Source organism: Aptenodytes forsteri, unplaced genomic scaffold, assembly GCF_000699145.1.
Source record: "Aptenodytes forsteri isolate BGI_AS27 unplaced genomic scaffold, ASM69914v1 Scaffold15, whole genome shotgun sequence".
NCBI classification, from domain to species: Eukaryota; Metazoa; Chordata; class Aves; order Sphenisciformes; family Spheniscidae; genus Aptenodytes; species Aptenodytes forsteri.
In genome coordinates, this window is record NW_008795129.1 from 13,287,494 (window position 1) to 13,308,995 (window position 21,502).

The 21,502-nt window shown below is 47.9% G+C and overlaps 1 protein-coding gene across 1 annotated transcript in view; it reads right to left on the reverse strand.

Moving 5' to 3' along the window:
- SH3PXD2A (SH3 and PX domains 2A) overlaps positions 1–21,502 on the reverse strand; it is a 217,169-nt gene that overhangs the window by 184,301 nt on the left and 11,366 nt on the right. The window contains exon 3 of the mRNA XM_009277841.2: positions 200–275. Coding sequence (XP_009276116.2) covers positions 200–275 — 76 coding nt within the window. The remainder of the gene's footprint in view (positions 1–199; positions 276–21,502) is intronic.

Below are 21,502 nucleotides of genomic sequence, written 5' to 3' on the forward strand. Positions count from 1 at the left end.
GGGCACGAGCCAACCTGAACCTGAACAGCTGATGCAAGATCTCCCGGGAGCCCTAAACACCATGCCAGTTATTTCAGGAGGAGGTGGAGGTCTGGTATCACAGGGCAGCATGTACGAGCTCCCAGGGAAAAGGCATTTTGGAAGACTGGTCCCCAACTGCTCTCACTCATCTTATTTAGGGCTTTTCCCACAGCATTACCTGGTAGAAAAGGGATGATTCTTTGCTTGGGGTCTTTCTGGCCTCCTTCAATAGGGAACTTATCCAGAAGCTGCATCTGCAAAGGAAACAGAAAAAACATCTTAGGGGGAAAATATGGACCGGCTGTGTAGGGACCAGAGAATCTCTTGGTCTGTGTGTGGTTTAAAAGAGGATTAGCAAAGCAAAGCAACAGCAGGAATCCCTCTGCCTTGCTGCACGGGAGTCTGTACATAAAAAAGTATGATACAGTTCACTCCAGGAAAGGGAGGGCAAGTTTCTGGCAGCGCAGAGAAGCTGGGATGGGGCCCAGGCAGACATCTGAGCCTGGCCTTGCCGCCATTCTAAAATTAGGGTCTCATCCTTTGTTACAAAACACACGCCTCGTCTCTGATCCACAGCCTGCCCATGTTGGTGGAGACACAGTTTTTACCTGTCCCTGCGACAGACCACCCGCCTGGCTAAAAACACTGTTCAAGCAACTGGATTAAAGGTTATTTAATAAAACACCCACTCTGCCTTCTTGCTGGCAAGGCACTGCCCACTGCCCTGGTCCAGTAAGAGCACTCCTGCTTGCCCAGGGAGAGATGGGTTTGGGGGAATATCTTCCCCTGCAGTCCACGTGGAGGACAGCACCAGAGAAAGGGGAGCAGGGAGGGAGCCCTGGGAGAGCAGAGCATCCCAGAGGACACCACCACGAATGGCCAGAAGGCAGAGCTCACAGTGGACGTGCCCTCAGCCTGTGACAAGCACCCTTGAACATATGGTTACAAACCACCTGAGACAGAGTTTCACTCACATCAGCTACGATCTTGCCCCATCAACTCCTAAACCCTGCCCACCACAACCACCTGTTTCTAACACACCCCTAAGGGCTGACCAGGCTCAGGATCCTGTTGTACCGCAGAGCCACAACCAGCCTTTAACCTGAAGAGCTCAAAGAGGTATTGATGGCTATGGCCAGCTTGCATGGTGGAGTAGACTGCTGACCACCAGTGACTTTCTATGGAAGCAAGCCTAGGAAAGCAGTACGCTGACCTGATGTTCCTAAATGAGCCCTACAATTTCTCTTTGGGTGATGAGCCTGGATGGACCAGTGCCACTGAGGCTGAACATCAGCCGAACAGCCATGCACAACCTCAGCCAGAAAGGAAAGAAGCACCTGCTCCAGTGGCACCTTTATGGACCTGCCCAAGAGAGACCGTCCCCAGCCCTGAAAACTGCCAGAGCCTCTCACCCCTCCCATTCACCCTCTGCACCCTTTCGCTGTCATTCAGCCCATGGTGCTACCAAGATAAATACCCAAATCTTCATACTCTATTTCATTTTCTCCCACGTTTCAGAGGTACAATGCAATGCTCTATGTCCCTGTTGATCCTACACAGAAGCCCCAGCTCCCTTGGGCTGGGGGAACACCAAAGCTCCTGCTAGCCCAGTGACTCATTTCCAACAGACCAGGAGAGATGTCTTTCAACCCACAGCCCACAGGCCCTGTGGCCTCTGAGGCAGTTAAGGAAGGAAAGCAAGCGGTCCTGTTACTTGACCTTGCAGGACCCCTATCTCCTCACCTGAACTGGATCTACAGCTCAATACAAACGTGTAAAGTGGCAGCAAAAGCTGCATGGGGGGAGCTCGTCAATCAGCATTTAATCTCATCAATGCTACATGTCCAACGGTGAGGGTGTGCGAGTTAAACAGCGGGTTTGCTACCTCGACAGATTTCCTTTAAAAAATATTTTTTTGCTAACATGGGGAAAAAAACAGTCAGAATTAATTTTTTTTTACTGTTTTTGTTTTAAGCACACAGAATTCTTCTCCTCTTCCACCGCACACAACATCTCCAGCATTTTCACCATATGGTACAGCAAACCAAAGATCAAGAGGAAACTCGGGAGTAGAAGGAACATCTGTGCAGGAGAAAAAGTTAAAAGATCCCACATGTTTCCCCACCAGGGAGTCAGCCTGGTAAATAAATAGACCATAGCTTTGCTGATTGTTAGCTAACTCACTTTTCTGCCTACAGAGACATGGTTTTTATTGAAAATGGGAAATTTTGTTTTCTTGTAGGTAGAGCTCTGGGTGTCTGAAGTCAGGCATGGGCAGGAGTTTTGTTCAAAGAAAAAAAAAAAAGAGGGGGAGGGAATCCCCACCGATTAACTTGAAGTTTCACTGTTGCTACACTTTTAGCCAGGAAGGCAATTCTCACTTTACTACACGGTGACTGATTCAAGCTGGAACCGATACAGTCAAATTCCCATGGTTATTCTTGGAGTTAGATTAGCTTGGCTAATACAAGCCTTTTTAACCACATCAAGAGAGTCACAACGTGTATAACTTAGCGCTATTTAGCTAAAGGGTGGATATCAGCAAAACAGATACAATAAACTGCAGCTGGAAGTGTTTGGCTAAACTTTCCTAGACTACACTTTCCGCCCCGGCTCTTGCCTCTGCTGGGAGGGTCTGGATAGCAGGGAGCTGGGGGGAGGCAGAGGTGCTCGGGAGGCCACCGATGTGGAGACTGCCCATGTCTGAGCAGAATAACCTGGGGCATGTTATGCACACAGCCTGTCCCAATGCAAAGTCCCCGGGAAACATGGAAGATTTCTCATCTTCGATATATGAGACAATATCCCAATGGGCAACGTGCACACGTTTGTGCGAAACTGAAGACAAGGAATGAAGTTGCTGCTCCCCTAAAAGGCCATACAAGGTTGGGCACCCATAGAGGAGTGTGACAGTCCCTCTCCAAGCCGCTGACCCCAGATGACACGCTGCTAGCTTGTGGATCGGCCCCTGGACCAACGGGTTGGGTCTGGCATTTGTGCTGCCCCAGCAAAAGAGACAGGCTGATGTTGGGCAGCTGTGCAGGAGGTCCAGGAGGAAACTACTGGCTGAATCTCAGGCATGACATGGGAAACCCAACAGACCTAAAAAGGATCTGAGCAAGGACATAACTGCAGCCCAGCAACTATGCCCCTGCCTCTATGCCCGGCTGTTCTCATTAACACCTGAAAAAGCACTCCCAGTGTGACAATGTCGGTATGGATGAGTACTAACGGCACAGAGAACCTGCAACACAGACTGGAAGGTAATGACTGCCCTTCAGCTCTGCAGTGCAGGAAACACTTCAGGATGTTACGGCCAAACAAAGAGCAGCAGAAGCATGGAGCCTTCCTCAGCACTTCCCTGCACCCAGTTCTGCCATTCAAAGCCAGTGCAAGTTAGATCTAAAATGCTAGAAAAGCAGGATTCTGTATCCTCCCACCCATGGAGAAGGATGCGAAGCAAAAGACAAGGAAGAGATGGATGCAGGGGAACAGAACCAGCAATGGGCCTGAATGAAACATCCCAAATCTCCCAGAGGTGACGGGGTATCCTGAGCCAATGCCTAACAGCCCCACTCAGCCCAGCTCTGGTAAGAGGAGACACTAACCATGGAGATAATTCCAGCCAGGAATGGAGGGAGCTAAGGGCTGAACCACAGAAACTCCTCTTGGTAGTCACAGCACTTTCCCCACGTGGATGATTAACAGCCAAAGACCAATAAACAGATTTTTGATTCACTTAATTAGATGTCTGCAGAGCATCTGAAAGTCAAAAACTCTTTAGTCTGTGACAAATGTTTTTCCATTAAAGGAAATTATTATTGTTATTATTGCAAATATACATATGATTGATGAAAAATATCCTTCACTTAATGCCCCAGGTTATTCTGCTCAGACATGGGCAGTCTCCACAAGTTGTTGCTCACATCTTTGATACATGACATTTAACTTAGGGACAAGATTTGCTGAATGAGAAAGTCATCCCGTCACCTAGAGTAAAACCATCCCAGCATGAAGGGAAAGAAGTGAAGTCTGGATGCGGAGGCCCAAAGGATGGAGTTAGGGCTGTAGCTGGCTTTGGGCAGACAAGACAACACAAGTGGGCAACGCATTTTCACAAACCTGGGGAAGCTCATAGTCAGTTCATCTCCTTACAAGCGTTAGTATGTGAATCCCACCATGGGGGAGCCTCCAATTGTATGACCGGTGTGACAAGCAGAAAGAAATCCATTACCACGTCACTGTGTCACAGGGTGGGGGATCCGTTTGGAAACAGGGAGGATGTATGGAAACTGGGAAGTGAGCTTCCCACCCATTTGGGCAGCATGTCTGGAGTCAGGCTGAACAAACACATCCCACTCCTGCTTTTGGCACAACAGATGCACGTCCACAAATAACTCATCACCGAAATCACCTCCCCAGGCTTTGTCTCTCCAAACCGCTCTGGGTTTGCCAACAGCTTTCCTACGTAAGTCCTGTATGGAGTCCTGCCTTCTGCTCCAAGCAGTTTTCTTGCTTCTGCGCTAAACTCATTTAGAAGATCTGCTATAAACCTTGTGGTCCAGATTATGACTTTCTTACAGTGGTCAGCAAATGATCATGCAATTAATCCCATTAAAAATCAAGGGAATTACTCATGTGAGTTGCTGCTCATTAAAATGAGAGCAGGCTCAGAGCACTGGCCCACTCCACTCCTTACTACTTGCATATAACCATGAAATCACTTGACTTGCAAGATGGAATAGGAAGATTTCAGTGGTATCAACTCATAATAACTGGCCTTTTTGTTAAAGTCCCACCTCCTGGAGGTGAGCAATTGTTTGAGAATTAGCATTCACTGTAAAAACCATAAAAAATCTACTCTAGCTTTTATGGTGCAAAGCATAAATTTGCAAACATGACCCAAATTCATCCTTCAAGGTCCAGAAACTGAATGGCAAATAACATAGTCTCCATGCTTTTGATATAAATGTAGGGAGCTCTGGAAGCTGCCTCACGCATGTAAATGGGAAAAGAGGTGTAGCCAGTGTCCTCACTTACAGCTAAGCTGTTACTTCCTTCTCATCTCTTCTGCTTCAGGCCACCTTTACCTAAGAATGTGAATATGCCATGAAGAAAGAGATGCTCCTGCACACAAGGACCGTTTGGGTTCAGCAATCACCAGCCGATGGCATCTATGGTCACTTCACATCAGTTCCGCTGTGAAAATAAGATTCAGCCCCTGTCTGCCTTGTGATGTTACCACCTGATTAAAAATCTAACAAAGAAAAATAAGCACCCCCTGAGATGCTGCAAGTAGCATCTCTGAGGACGAGAAGCCAAGCATCTTCCTGATAATTATTACTTACTACATTTTATTTATATTGGTTAGATTTTCATAAAACAACATTTCCTCTGAGGACGAAGCCAAGCATCTTCCTGATAATTATTTACTTACTACATTTTATTTATATTGGTTAGATATAAGCAGCACCTGAGACTAAGGGGTGACTTCTTTTTTGCAAGAGCAAGAGTTACCCTGCTGTAAGCCAACCAAAGATTTTCATAAAACGACATTTCTTTCTGGTTTAGATATAAGGACTTACAGCACCTGAGACTAAGGGGTGACTTCTTTTTTGCAAGAGAGGCTTTTACCCTGCTGTAAGCCAACCAATGCAGGGAACGTGAACATATAAACTGTTTAATGGCCTGATCTTGTGGCATTTGCCAGTGGGAACTTTGTTCCTGATTTGGTCTCGAGGTTTTGGAAGTTTGTGACCAAATCTAACTCCCTGAAATTAATACACTGAGACAGTTACCTGACCTCCACCTATGCCTTACACTACAGACTCTAGCTGGAGTTTCCTGTTGGGCTGTTAATTCCTCCCCTTCCTTCCTTGCAGCAGTTTTAACTCTTCCCCAGTCAGAAGAGTGAAGTTCTCCACACCTCTTAAAATGAGCAAATTAGGACACCCACATAATCTCTTATCAGTGTGCATATCTTGCTGATTCCTTTTTAAGTGGATGTAGGTTTACCATGTGCACAAATAAAATCAAAGCCCTGCGGGAGGTCAGCACTGCAATCATGAGAGATTTATTTTAACACACAAAGACCCTGAGGATGACTTTCATCCAAACCCCTCACTTTGGCAAGTGAAACAACATCCACGGCTGCAAAGGGACGCAGGACTCCGACCTTTTGCAGAGAGAGATGGGGCCTCGCTCCCCCTCCACAGTGTATAATTTACTTTTGTCCCAGAGAAACAGTGGATGAAAACCAAACCATGACCAAGAAACGGAGAGCAGCAGATTTTTGGCAAGGTGCCCCCAGAAACCCCAGCGAGTTTGCCACCTTACTCTCGGTCACTCAAGTGGTCCCAAGGCTACAACTCTTCCTACACTGAATTTCAAGAGACATATTAGCTTCCCATTTTCCAAGCGCTCATTAGAAAATGCATTTTTCATTAAAAATGAGGCAAGCCGACAATAACTTTAATTTAGCCACTGCTGGACTTAAAAGGTAAAGTACATGAGGACAGTTATGCACCAGGCACACGCTGATCCCAGCTCTTGGTGATGCCTTCTCAGGAGGCTGATCTGAGCTCAGAGTCCCAAGGAGGAAAGAGAGGCTACAGCCAACTGAGAGATGGGGCAGAGGAGAGGAGGCATCTGTATGTGTGTGGGGTTGTGTGCACACTTTTAAGAGAGGGCTGACAAAGAAACTGGAAGAAAAGCAAAGGTGCTACCAGGGATCTGAAACTGGTGATGATGGAACTCATTCCCCCAGCAGGAGGAGTTCAGGGCATCTGCAAATCAGAAAAGGTTGAAAGTCCCTGTTGTAGATAACAAAATCTTAGATGAGAAGGGGAGGTAAGATATCAGAACAGAAGAAGGGTTATTAATTAAAACCCTGAGGAGCAACAGCAATTTCCTTTCATTTTGAAGCTGAAAACCAACTGTGCTGCTCGTTGACATAACTGATGGTTACAGTATCATCAGCTATATTTTGAGTTATAAACGGTGTGATCTGCAAGAAAGGGAACGGCTGGAATCAGATTGAATTCTGCTGTCTGCCGGAGTTTTCCCATGGATAAACATCTCTGGCCCTGTCTCTGCTTTTGCATCTGCAAAATGCAAGACAGATCTCAGGAAGGTGGCATGAGATTTAATCAAGAGCCATCAAACACTGAGCCTTACGCTGCAGAGCAGGAGTCAGAGACTGAATTCAGAGGAACTGTACTCTTCTAAAATCAGCAGGACAGAGGCAAATGGAAAAGTGTTACCAGTGGTTTTCAGACATGGTTATCCTCCCAGTTGCGGGCTTGTCCATCTGTAGCATATTCCAAATCCTGGTTAACCAGAGCATCCAAGGGGCCTTTCACTAAGGAAGATGGTTAGTCAGCATTTCCAGCAAATGGATCTCATGCTATTAGGTAACATATCAGCATTTAAATGGCAGCAGGTGAGAACAAGCAAGAGAGTAGAGAACATGAGAGCCCATCTCTACAGATTCACCTTTTATATGCCTGTTCAGAGAAGATCACTTCCTCAATGGTTTGATTTCAGGACAGATTTTCTGCTAAGATTAATCAGCAGAGCGTCCATGACATAAGTGGAAGGACCTGATTTACTCCAGCCCAGGACAGTACCTGCTGAGATCAATGACAGAAGCTCATGCATGATGGGGAACAAAACCGCTGCCCTTGGGGCAGATGCCTCCGCAGGATACAGCTGTTGGAGGATTTCCCCTGGATGTGGGTTGCATTGAGCTTCTTTTTATTCCTCCTCTGCTTCACCCTCTCACAGGAACAACAAATCAGTTTGCTCTCACAGACACAAGAGAGAGCTGTTCCTGAGCATAATATCAATTAGCTAAAGTTTGCAAAAGACTTGGGAGATCTTTGGGTGAGGGCGTGAAACAGACTGAGCACAGCACAGCCCATCTGTTAGCTGCTCACATGTATAACTGACATCTTATGCAGCAGAAGGAGGTGAAACTCCATCTCTTCCTAAAGCAGTAACCAGTTCCACAGTGCAGCAGGAATAATTATATCAGGCAGCCAGTGACACTGGCGCTCTCCTGGTGTTACATGATGCCACAGCATGCAAGAGAAGTGCATTAATTCAATCCCTGAGAAGCAGCAGCAACTGGCTTTCGTTTTATTTTGAAAGAAAAAAAAAATTAAAGCAAAAACCGTCCGGATAACAGGCTGACATGCCTTTCAACTACAGCATTATAGGATATGTTCCGAATTAAATATAGTGCAATCCATGAGAAAGTCAAACAAAAGCAGGAAAATGCATATAAAATAAAGAGAACAGACATTTACAGCATGGTGTAATCCCCAAAGGGAATATGCCTCTCTCAGGTCTGAAAATTTCCACCAGAAATCTTGGAAATCTTACAAACCTCTCAGTATCCAACTAAAACAGCCAGGGGAGGAGAAGGGGAGAGCAGAGACTGGGGGTCTTTCCCCAACACGATCCATCAAAAGAGGGAATGCAGTTTCCCAGCTGAGACATTTGGTATTTTTCATACAGAAATGCAGCTTTCTCTAAAAGCTCCGAAAAACGAGCCCAGAGTTTGTGGCTAACACAGACCGGCAAAACATTCGGAGGTGCTGGTTTGGGATGACAGAGGCACTTGGTGCATCTCTGAAGAGCTTCTCAGAAAGCCCACACTGTCCTTTCACAGAGCAGCTATTGATGTCTCCTGCCAGAAGCATTTTCTTTCCCCAGTACTAAATTAGACTGGCCTCGTCTGACTTAACCACGCTGGAAGATGCTTGGACAAAGGCTACTTCATGCTTTTCCATCTCTCCATGGTGATTATACATCCCTTGTTACTCCGGTATCTACAGTGGATGTGTCCTGACAGCATCCCTGGGAAGGCCATACCATAATGCCTGTTTTAGAGAGGCGCAGAGAGATGAATGCTGCAGTTATGTGGCACAGCAGGGTCGTGCAGAGATGTCAGAGCCACGCTCATGCCATGCCTCATCAGGTCAATTAGCCAAGCTTCTGAGGAAGGCTCATAATAGTTGGGAGGGGGGTGCAAGCGTTTTGCCTTTTTTCCAGAGCTAGCACATCCAGAGCTAGAACATCCAGAGCCAGCCCAGGTGCTCAGGCTGCTCAACCTGGGCATGTCCTAAAAGGCTCACTGCAGGTCACAGCGAAAATCCTGGCTGGGATTGAGCTGACCTCAGCTGTAGAGCATCCTTCCTCACCTCCTGCAACTTTTTGTCCTTACAAAAATCACAGGCCTTGAAGTGTCCCTTCAGACTGCACATAAACGGCAAGAGACCAGTGTGCTCCAGTGACAGACACTGCAGCAATGGTGACAACTGCCCTTGGACATTAAGGGGCGCAGGACCAAGCTCTCCTGTAACACTGGCCTCCAGTGCAGCAGAACTACATCTGACAGCACTGTCAGAGCAAAGGTCCCATTTTTAAATACAGTGGCAACTCTAAGAGCTTCACTGAAAGGGAGCAAAGCACCAAGGTCACTTACGTTTATCACCACTTCCTACATCATCTGGAATTTTTAAAAAATACTTACCTTCCATCCTTCTTTAAATTTCAATCCTTTCAAGCCAACCATTGAAATACGGTGTAGCCCCAATGAGCTTTTTGGGTTTATTGGTGCCTCAATCTTACTGAGCCACTCTGAAGGCCTCACAATGCAAAAACTGCAAGTGCCTAACTCCTGCCCAGGAGAGACTGTTTGTGCACGCGGGAGCAGCTCTGCCCAGCGCAAAGGCTGGACGGGTTGGTGGGAGGCTGCAGGGCTTCAAACCCTCCAGTCCTTGGGAAACCCCTGGCAGCACTGGCAAACACTGCATTGCAGCTGCAAGCAAGGTGCTGGAGGGTGCATCCTAAAAGCAGCACAGAGCCATTAGCACAGTGCTGCTATTAATTACATACTGCTGTTAGCACAAATCACGCATCAAATATTAAGGTCAGCACCATTTGCAGGCTGCTTTGGTTTTGCTCCAGTCTGTTTTGTCCAGTGCTGTCAGATTATCCAGAGAACAAAACTCCTGACCTGCTCTATAACATCACAGATTTAGGATGATATCTTGGGGAGTGGCGGGGAGGAGTGCCGTTTCTTCATTTAAGGGCCCCCTCATGTGCCAGCCTGACTCCTCCCGGGTCCAGCTGGTCCCCGAGAGCAATAGCAGTGTCAGGGGCTGGAGAATCACATCTGTCATGCAATGCCCTCTTCTACGCTTCCTTACCCCTCTCTCATACAGATGTAACTGCTGATTTCATGGGTGTTTTAGGCAGGAGCTACCCAGCCTAGCCACTCCATCTCCGCAAACTGATTTTGTTTGAACCGGTGCACAGCCTGGTGCAGGAACACTCTGAAACCCAATTTATACATTGGATAGTCATTGATCTTGCACCCACAGAATCCATCCTTAGAGAGACTTCTGCTGCTCACACAGTGGTGACCACGGTTTTAACTAAACCTGCTTAAAAACACACCCTTAGTTAAATTGGTAGAGTTTCATGAGCCTGCAAGACTACTCCCTGCTTACACTACTAGAGACTTAGGCTCCAAATGTATGAAACTTAATCCCTCTGTTTTCATAATCTACATCTTCTCTACAGCCTGTTAGCTCTGCTTGATATATTGTCCCCTGGAAACCACGAGTAACTTCAATATTGAAAACAGAAACAATAGCTCCGAACACAATGGCACATTTTACTTCAGAAACTCCATCTGAAATGGTATCTACTCATCTCCGTAGGACACTGTTTGGAGCTCTGGGGAGATGGGGGAGAGCGACGGCCCAGCTCAGTACAATGATGAAACCATGCCAAGCAAAACATAACCACAGGTTTTAACTCCACGATGGGAGGAGACTCCTTTGTCTTCTTTTCTCCCTCTCTCCCTACCTCCAAACCCTGCGATGTTTTGCCTGCGTATCTGGTTCCAAACACGTGTCTCCCATCTTTGGGGGGATTTAGCAAGGAGCACAGACAACAAATCCCACCGCGCGAGCGGGCAAACGGAGCTGCACATGTAACAGATACCTTGCTCCAGGCCTCGAGGGAGGTAAGCAAGCAGCCAGCAGGACAGGCGGTTTCCAACAGTTCAGACAGCTGCCAGCCTTTACGGTCCCAGCCTCAGCGTGGGCCCTTCGGCTCGGGCACTGCCCGGCCCCAGGTGCTGGCATCTCCCCAGGATGCTCATCGGGCACACAGGGATAGCAAAGGAGTCCAGTGTGCAGGAAGGACAGACTCCAAGCCGGGGTTGGCTGCTTGGGCTTGCAATGGATGGAGGGATGGATTTTGGGGCTAGAATATAAGAACACACGTAGGCTTGCAACAGCCTGTCCTTCTTACCAGTGCCTATTGCAATGGCATCTCACGGACGGTTTTCTCTCTGCATATTTACGTCTGAGCATTAGAGACAAAGTCCATAGGTATCAGAAAAGCTGTTTCAAAGAGACCTCCTGTCACTAGCACAACCACACAACACAGGCTCCTTAGGTGGACACTCAAACCCACACCAGCTCCTTCCAATCACTGCCCTGACGCACAGCATAGGCACTGTTCTCTCTTTGAAAAAAAATGGGTGTTTGGGTACAACCGTGTCCTTAAAGCCCATGCCCAGAAGAAGAATCCCAGGGGTCCCGTGCACCCATCCCGAAGGACCTTCCAGATGGACCAGACTGTGACGCAAGCCTGCACTGGAAGGAGGGACAACACATCCCACAGGGCAAATCCGACCCAGCCCCCTGAGAAGGGAGGCTGGGACTAAAACCTTATTTTTCTAAGTACAAGTCTGCCTGAGGAGCTTTGTTAATTTAATTAAGAATGAAAGCAAACCCTGGGAAAGTAGATGGGTTTGGATGGCGGCCATGGCGGCTGCATGTGCACAGCTCGGAGCAGGGTGGGCACAGTGAGTGTTTACGGAGCCTCCATGTTACTCTCTGTCTGCTCGCGTGTTACTCCAGGATTTTCATTCAGATAATAATCATCCATCCCCGGACATGATGCTTACGGACCATATGGTAGTCTGTGTATTATACCGACTAATCACATGTAATATTTGGCAGAGTATTAAAAGCATCGATGGAGGTCTTTGACAACGCTGGGGGTTTTTTTGGGTCTTTTTTAATCTCAGTAGCTTTTAAGTGGGGCAGGCAAATTGTCAAGAAATACTGTCAGGACTGTGACTTTTCCAAACTTGCAGATGATAAAACTGCTACAAGTTGTGAGGGACAAACTGCACACGAAGGCCGCCGCCTGCATCTGGGAGGAGAGGGACTCCTTCCAGCTCCATCCTCCCATCAGGAGGTTTCCAAGCCTGTATCCCTGCCTGGTGGTGTTTGTGAGACCTGACAGCAGGACCGTGGCCAGCAGGATCAGGTGCAGGAGGTACTCGGTATGCTGCTACCTGCCACAGGCAGGAGATGCCTCTCCCATCCCTGTCAGGGCAGCGGCTTCCTGAGCTTTAAACCGAGGGTGGTCGCAGAGCTACGTGGGCTGCACACTAGCACCCCTTGCTTCATAGGCAGCTGGCTACATGTCCACTTTGCCAGTGAGCATCCGTGCCTGCTCTCCTCTGGCGGATGGTCTTCCAACGACATGAGGAGAGGCACATCACCAGGGACCATTTGTACATAACTGGGCATGTACTCTGTCATAAAATGAAAACACAAGTTTTCTCCAGCCTGTCTGGCCGCACATGCAATCCACTGTGGCCAGGTGAAGGATACACACTGATTATATGATGCAGTTGTGCTTGGGTGACGCCAGGAAAAGGTCCTGGGGAGAGCAAGCTGCAGGGAATAGGCGGCCACAACAATTCATCCCATCCAGCAGCTCCTTCCCAAACATTTTTGAGGGGCTTTCTGAGGGGAAGAAGGTGACCTACGAGCTGCTTTGGTGGCCAGGCTGATGTCCATCCAGGACAAGACCAGTGAGGATGCAGATTTCTATGCCTTTCCACCCTTGTGACTGGCTTTAGAAGCTGGATGGGGCAGACAGGCAGGCCAAACAAGCATGACAGTCATCTTGCATTGACGCTGCTGGGCACTGTGCAGGCATCCAGGGCTATTTCTCATCCTCCCTGTGGGTTTGCACTCGTCTGTTCTGTCCTCCTCCCCATCACACAAAGCCACAATGAAGAGACATCAGAAGGATGCCCAGACTGTGGAAACATCCCCACAGATGTGTTGGAAAGTCCAAGTCTAACCAACAAGCTGCAGGTACCACACAGAGCTCTCCTGCCCTGGCCCCTGGCTCAGGCAGGGAATTAACATTTCACAGACCGCCCCAGAAATTACTTCATGAATCTTTGTCACAGAAAGCATCCAGGAACACAGTAACTTGCAATGAGATTCCAGCAATGTCTGGGCCCCTTAATTCCCTTACCAGCAGCAGCCAAGCTGTCTGATGGCACTGCGGTATCTAGACCTAGCTGCTGGTTTTATGAGCCCATGTGATTCTCATGTGCTCCGTAGGGTTATTTATTTGATCAGCCTTTAATGCCTCAGCATTATGGCTGTAACAGTACAGCTTCTCTGTGGAATGGCCTCTTCAGCCATCTGCAGAACCTAGCCCTAAAACTTCAATTTTTTTTTAAAAAAGGATCCCAAAAAAGAAGTGGAGTGGGGAGGAGGTGGGAGGAGAAACGACACACCAGCTGCTGTGTGCCAGGACACAAGCAACTTCAAAAATTAGATTCCACATATGTACCCTGCTGAGGGTAAGGTACACCATTTCAGAGTACAGAATGGCCTGTTTTCCATCAGAAAGCAAGACACCAGCCTCATCCATTCCCAGCTACTGCTAACCTCCCTTCATTATCAAACAAGGATAGAAAAGGGCATGGGAGGCCAGCAACTACACACCTGTGGCCAGCACGCATGCAAGCACAGTGAGCTGCTCTTCGCCAGCAACCCAGTTGCAAAGTTATCTGGCTTAATTAGGGCTTCCTTTGGGGGGAAACCTTGGCTCAAGTAACTGAACAAATAAATTACACTACCAGACACACATGCATACACACAAATAACCTATTTTGCTCAGCCAGGTGCAGACGATTGTTTCTAGCCCTTCATCTGGGGCTGGTGCACGTCTCTCCATGAGGTCAGATGCAGGAGAACATCGTGCTGGCCAGGAACGGAGGAAAACCTGAGAGCAGCTTAAGAAAAACAGTAACAAAACTCAGAAGAAATTTTCCCCGCTCTAACAGGTGCAGATATGTGATTATACGTGCTTCAACACATGGGCTTTCAACATGGCCTGAGTGTCACACTGCAGATCTAACATGGTTAAGGAGGCTTTGAAATCTCACCCCTGCTTTGAACCTTGCAGATTAGTATCAACGTGGAGAAGGATTTGAAGCTGGAGGAAGATGCTCATATTTCGAAAGCAAGCACCAGCAGATGAAGGGGCAAACGAAGGGGCTGTTCTCCATTACAGGCAGCAAGAGCAGCCTGGGCAGGCAATCCCCTTGCCTGGATGTGGGACTGAACAGCATTAAACAGTGGAAATACAACAGAGGCTTGAAAATGAAAACAAATTTCCCTTCTTAGCCATATTGAGGCATGCAACAAGGCAAACGGCCAGACAGCTTCACTTGCCTTTCTGTTAAAACCAAGCAGAAGAATATGATTCAAACATCAATGCTTCCAGTGACAGATGGGCTGACACTGTAATAGTATCTCATCTACTTAAAAGCATCTCTCAAATGTCAAAGGTGGAAAAAGAACTCCAAACTTTATATCCTGAGTCTGAATGTGTCCCTCGAAGTATTGCTTCCAGATTCGATCCACGCAGAAAGAACCTATTTCTAACAACAGACAGGAATATGGAGAAAGAAGGAAAAACTAAGAGGAGGAAGAGATACCACTAGGGGGTTATGGGATTGATTCTCAGCATAATGCTGACTCGCAGGAGTCCACCAGGTCCAGGAGATGGGCAGGTGCCCTGTGTGCCTGCAAGCAGACAAAAAACCCCAGTGAAACTACTCAGAAAAGCAAGAGGAAGAGCTGATTTCTGCAAAATCAATGATTTCTAAGTTGCAGAAGGACCACTTTTCCATGCTTGGGCACTTCATGCAAAGGCGATTCTTTTTTCCACGATGCCACTGGATTTTCAGGTACAACCAAATTCCCTTCTCAGGGAAACCTCTCTTACATTTGTCTTTGGAACTGGGAAGTCTCCGAGAGCTATTATGGTGCTACTGACAGCAGTGAGCCCACAAGGATTATGCAGGCAATGAATAACTACAAACTACTTACCAAGAGGGTGGTCAAATACAGGAACAGGATTCCTAGAAAGGTGGTCAATGCCCCAAGCCTGTCAGTGTTTAAGAGGCATTTGGGCAATACCCTTAATAACATGCTTTGACTTTTGGTCAGCCCTGAAGCGGTCAGGCAGTTGGACTAGATGATCATTGTAGGTCCCTTCCAACTGAAATACTCTATTCTATTCTAATAGTGAAGGCCTGTAGGATGGACATACAGCAAGAATTTCCGTATTTCTGGTGTTCAAGATGATGACAATCTCACAAGATGAGAATTTTCTGTGAACTTTTTCTGTCCTTGGACCAGAACCCAATACCTAGGACTGAATTTAAAACTCCACATGAGAACAAACTGATCAGTCTGAGTTTTCATCATGACCCCAGTCACTGCTGCATCTGGGCACCTGATGGCCATGAGTTAATTTATCCTCTCAAAACCCATGGGAGATGAAAGCTCTTGCAGAACGGGGAATCCAAAGCCCAAATCTCTAAAACCCAGCTTTTCTGCTTTAGTCAGGGCAGGGCAAAAAAAAAAAATAATACAGTGTTCATCCTTGCAGCCCTTGTGGTGCTTTAATCATCCTAAGAAAATAAGACAGAAGGCCAATACACCTTGTGTGTCTTCAGATTACAAATTACAGTTTGCATGAGATACAGAAGTATGAGAGATCGCTGTTAAACTTGCCAGCCCCATGGAGAAAAACAGCCCCCAGTGCTGGTGGGCTGCAGCACATGGAAGCTGCGACTGTAACCTTCCCTGCACGAAGCTCTGGCTGCTGATCTCCCAAGGGCAGGGGCACAGCTAGCGCCAGCACAAGTGGCTCAATCCTGAAGTCTCACCCCAGTTGTCTCCATCTCCCTTCCCTGCATCGGTAAAACACTGCTAGCAATGTAATGCTTTTATCTCAACAGAGAGCTCCCAAGCTTAACTAATCATGGTGAACAAAGGGATTATTTCTTTCAACTTATATTCATCAGGGCTTGCGGCTTTTCATGCATTTTCCAGCTCCTAACACCAGAGAGACCTACCTCTGCTCAGAGCTGGTATGTGCTACTGAAATCCAAATAAATTAACAGGTCACGACGAGGGAAGGAGAGAGTTAGTTTTCCATTCTGAAGACTGACTTACTTGAGAGCCTGACATATCTGAAATCAATTTTTAAAAATATATTTAAAGGCGTCTCTTTTATAGAGGGACTTTGTTATGACGTGGAAAATTCACAGCTCCTAACATCAAGCCATGGGTGGAGGGAGTCTGGAGTATGAATTAAAAATAATGTGGTTGTTTGCAGAAATTAGCAGCACCGATTTAAATCCACACCCCCCCTCCCTCCTCAAATAATCACCCTGTGAACGGAGGTGGTTTATGGAGCCCTCTGGAAAATGTTCCTCATGGCCTCCATTCCAAACCCAAAATAAAATACATCACATCGCAGCAAATACTTCACCAGGGTGCTGCTCTCTCTTCCCCCCAACCCACGCCTCCCATTTGTTGCTAATTAAATGAAACAGCAGGTGCTTAGACCACAAGCGCAGCAGGGCTGCAGTGAGCACAGTGATTAAACCCCCCTGGAATGTCTTCTTGGAGAGCTGCATCTTTCCAGGGACCAGACTTGAAGAGGAAAGATGAGATTAGAGGCGAGGGCTGGGTCAGTCTTTGGCTGCAAGCTCCACGTTCAGAGGGTGCTTTCGAAGGATGGGTCACTAAAACGTCAGGTTTCTGGGGAAGATGCTGGGTCCTCTCTGTTTTGCCAAGCCGCCTTCCTGGCATCCCCGGTACAGGACGCATGCAATGTAGTGTGCTCTGCCTCTAGGCTGGAGACATCTCCTTTCTCACCCAGATGAGACCCATCATCCCAATGCAGAGCAGCCTCCCCTACACCAAGGCATGCGTGGGCAACACAAATCTTCAGGCAATGATTTGCAACGCAGTTCCCGAGGCGGGAGCCATCCCAGCCTAACCCTGGGCGAGGCCAGGGAATGGATGCACAATGAGCTGGGGTGTCAGAGCTGGCCAGGAAGGTTATCGGCTGTGTCTGAACGCGTGACGCATCAGGCCACGCTAATGAGTTGTTCCTAGTTGCCACCCAGAGCAAATGGGTGCAAGCCCAGAGATAAGTTTTGTAACAGCAGCTCATGCTTTGGGATGTGTTCTCACACCACGACTTCTAGCACACCTGGTTACCTGCTCACCTCCACGCTGCGAACCCATCCACAGACACTGTTCAGCATGGACTGAACCTGCCCCATTTCCTTCATATGAAAGAAAATGGCCCTTGTTGCCACCAACGCCATCACCAAGCCTCACCTCCTAACACCATAAATCAAGCAAATCAAAAGGCAAATGCTATTCTGTTATGGATCGGGGATAGGCAATGCTGTAGGAAATGGATAGGCATGGAGCAAGGGGCATTTATGTGCAGCCAGAGCTGAGCGCCCCATCAAACCAGCTCTCCCCTGCATCCTAGCTCTGGGGCCTTCTTGTTTCACCCCAGTGAAGTCTTTCCCCTGCTCACCGTGCACCCCATCAACAGCCACGGCTCCCTCCCATCCCAGCATGCCAGTCTTGCTATGGTGACTTCCCATCAAGACAAGCTGGGATGACTTTAATCACCCAAAGGGCACCAGCGAGTACTAACTCAAGGGGACCCTAAACCAGTTACCAACTGGGATAACATGATACAAGCCTGGAAATAAACTCCTCATCCCTTCTACAAATTCCATTCCTGGCAGCAAAAGTCCATGGGACCAGGACATAATCCCAAGAAAGACAAGCACTGTTTATATTTCTGCTGAGCAGTTCACTTCTATTTGGTCGCTCTGCTGACATTTCACTTCTTCACCAGACCCTGTTAGAAATGGCTGGGGGCTCGGGGGGAGGAGAGGGAACGTGGTCATTAAGGTCTGGCTTGGCTACTGTAATACAACTAACATTTGGCTCTGTTAAAAAGACTCCCAGCCAAAGACTTCAAAGCATTTTACAAACATTAATGAATAAACTTTCTCCAGGAGGGCTGATTATAGCCCCCATTTTATGGGTGGGTATTTTCAGATAACCTCCCCGCCACACCAGCAGTTCCCCGCTCCTCATTCCACACCACAGACTCCCGGCTCCTAATTACACAAAAAACATCCCCACTCTAAGGCAGTGAAATATATTTTGACTTAAGAGTAGAACAGGATTTGACATGAGATTTCTTAACAGTATCAGGCAGGAAACTACAGCCCTAGTGCTCCTGCAGCCCACAGCACACCCCTGCTCAGCTGTATAATCCAGGGCTGTCCCACTCCTAGAACAACCCCAAAACTTTGCAGGGCTTCTCACCACCTTGGAAATCCTTTTTGTAAACAACTCCCTTTGCTTAAGGATAGCCAGGGACCACCTTCGTGGACCACACCATGCTTTACTGCTCCACCTGCCTTATTGCCAGATCCCAACAGCAACCAAATCTCTGCCGCCTCCTGAAACACCAAATGCTAAATCCTACCCTTACGTGCAAGCGAGATGTGTCAGAGACAGGCACCCTCTAACTCTCAGCACGGTAACACGAGTGTCACAGACAACTACACAGGTTTTTGCAAAGCTGCACTAACAGCCACCAACGCACCAAAAACTACAAGACAACCTAGACTTGTTACAGGGACACAGGGGTTCACCATGTGCCATCCCACAACATATTTTCCTCGTCAGGAAGGCACATGCACCAGTTTTGCTCAGGCAGCAGCAGCACATCACTGCAGTGACCAGGACAAGCCTTGACTTGGATTTCATAGAATCATTTAGGTTGGAAAAGACCTCTAAGATCATCAAGTCCAACCGTTAACCTGGCACTGCCAAGTCCACCACTAAACCATGTCCCTAAGCACCACATCTGCACGTCTTTTAAATACCTCCAGGGATGGGGACTCAACCACTTCCCTGGGCAGCCTGTTCCAATGCTTGATAACCCTTTCGGTGAAGAAATTTTTCCTCATGTCCAATCTAAACCTCCCCTGGCACAACTTGAGGCCATTTCCTCTCGTCCTATTGCTAGTTACTTGGGAGAAGAGACCAACACCCACCTCGCTACAACCTCCTTTCAGGGAGTTGTAGAGAGCGATGAGGTCTCCCCTCAGCCTCCTTCTCTCCAGGCTAAACAACCCCAGTTCCCTCAGCTGCTCCTCATAAGACTTTCAAAGCTCCCCAGACCACAGAGAGGCCAAAACAACACAACTCACTAGGCTGTCAAAAGCCAGAGATTAGCCAGAAAAAAAGAAAAGCCTGTGAAATAATTTTTGCTCCAAGTGGATAAGATACACTCCCTGTAAGACAAAACTTTGATCATTAAATTCACCTTAGTCCTTCGAAATATTTTTTTCCCTGTTATCATTTTAGTCCTTTTCTGCTTTGCTTTCTAATGCCTTCCCATTTGGCATTTTCCTCTCTCTCCCTCACAGAGTGTTTTCGCGGTTTGTCTTCCACCTCTCTCAAAAGACCTGGCTGAAGGTAGCGGCTCAGCAAGTCCCACTGGTTTTCTTAACACCCCTTAAAAAAACCAAATGCATCAAGACCCAGGCACATGGCTGTGGCGTTTACTCGGTTTGCAAAAATGCCACTAAATCAATTAGGATCTGCCCTTGACTGCACCTGGTGAATCAGAGAAATCTCTGCATCAACACTGATGCCTCACAAACGGCTTCAGTACAGAGCCCTGCTTGCACTGCAGATTTACAGAAATTATCTTACACACACAGGGATGCTTTTCTGAGTCTCTGCTTAGTCCTTTGTGAACTTGTTCACAGCTTCTGCCAATCAAAAATTTGTCAGCAACTGGCTCTGCTCCAAAGCATGGACCTCCTCACTGGACTGCAACTCCCTGCTCTGCTGGCTTTACACCCTCATAGGGTCCCAGCTGCACTCGAATGAGTCCCATGTGCAAGGACCCACTTGCACCATTAGGGACAGCTGCAGCTCACACCAGCCCTGCTGCAGCTGCAGGCCTGAACAGCATGACCTGCTGCTATGTACCTGTCGATCCTGCTCAGAATTAAGCTCTTGGGGTTTGGACCTGGGAATGCTGTGGGTCAGAAACACACCCACGGCATGCTCCCAGGACACCCTCCTCTCTCACACATACCAAGAGACCACCAACCCCACCGTGCTTCTCCTGGGCACGGGCAGGGAAGAGCAAATGCTAACCCAACAGTTAAATGGGGTATCTTCAGAAAACTGCGGGCAGTGCCAAAGGATCTTACGTGCTGTAAGAGTTCAAGTCCTCCCTTTCCTGCATGGATCCTGTAGACCAGATCTCTCCTTTTAAATGAAAGGCAAAAGGCGGAGAGCAAAGCCCCCAGCTTGGCCAGGTGTTGTTCAAACAGGGCACCCAGGAAGGAGTGTGCACAAAGCTGTTGCCCCAGAGCAGGAGGACTCTTGCTTTCTGCATGACTTTGCCATCATCTGCTGAGCAGCGTGGCTTCTCTGTGGGTTCTGCTGCCCTGACTGCTCCACTGGAGACTCATCGATGCTTCCCCTGAGGGAGGGAAAGGGGAAATTGCAAAAGACAGTTCTGCAGTGGGAATACTTGTGTTTGCACAAGACATGAAACCGCTCCGGCTGCAGAAAAGGAGAAGCATGCCGCGACTCTAGGCAAGCAGGAAGGGAATAAGGCAGAAAACATACTCCCAACTTCATGCTCCATATGCTGCTTCTGCAGAAAAGGTCAGTTATTCAGGTGCTACGGGGAAGAAGCAAATAGCACCCAACACTCATAAATCAGGCTGGGGCGAGCCTGATCAGGAGCCTTTCCTATGGCAGGCAGGACTACATGCAGTCCACAGTGGAAGAGATGGCAGTTGATGCTTTTGTTTGTCCAGTAAGCAAACCCTGGCGTAACAGGACCAAGAGCTACAGCTCCTTCCAGACACAGCCTTCCCACATCTGAGCCTGTAAGAGCAGAAAGCCAGGAGGGGCGAGGTGGCAAGGAAAAGAGCCCTGACAGAGCCCTGCATAACCTTTCCATTATGGCTGGGCAATTTTCTATTTGCACTTAAATGCAATAATGTAAATAAACTCCCTGTAACCCTTGCAGGGCTATTTAGGACGTTTGCGAAAACAACCAGCTCCTCTCATCGCGAGCCAAGGGATGCGAACACAACAGGCACTTCTCATCTCAGTCTCCACACACTTAATGAAAGTGAAGGATTGTATTCCCCACACAAAAGCGGAATTGTGTTTCGGGGCTGGGGGTGTGAACTCCG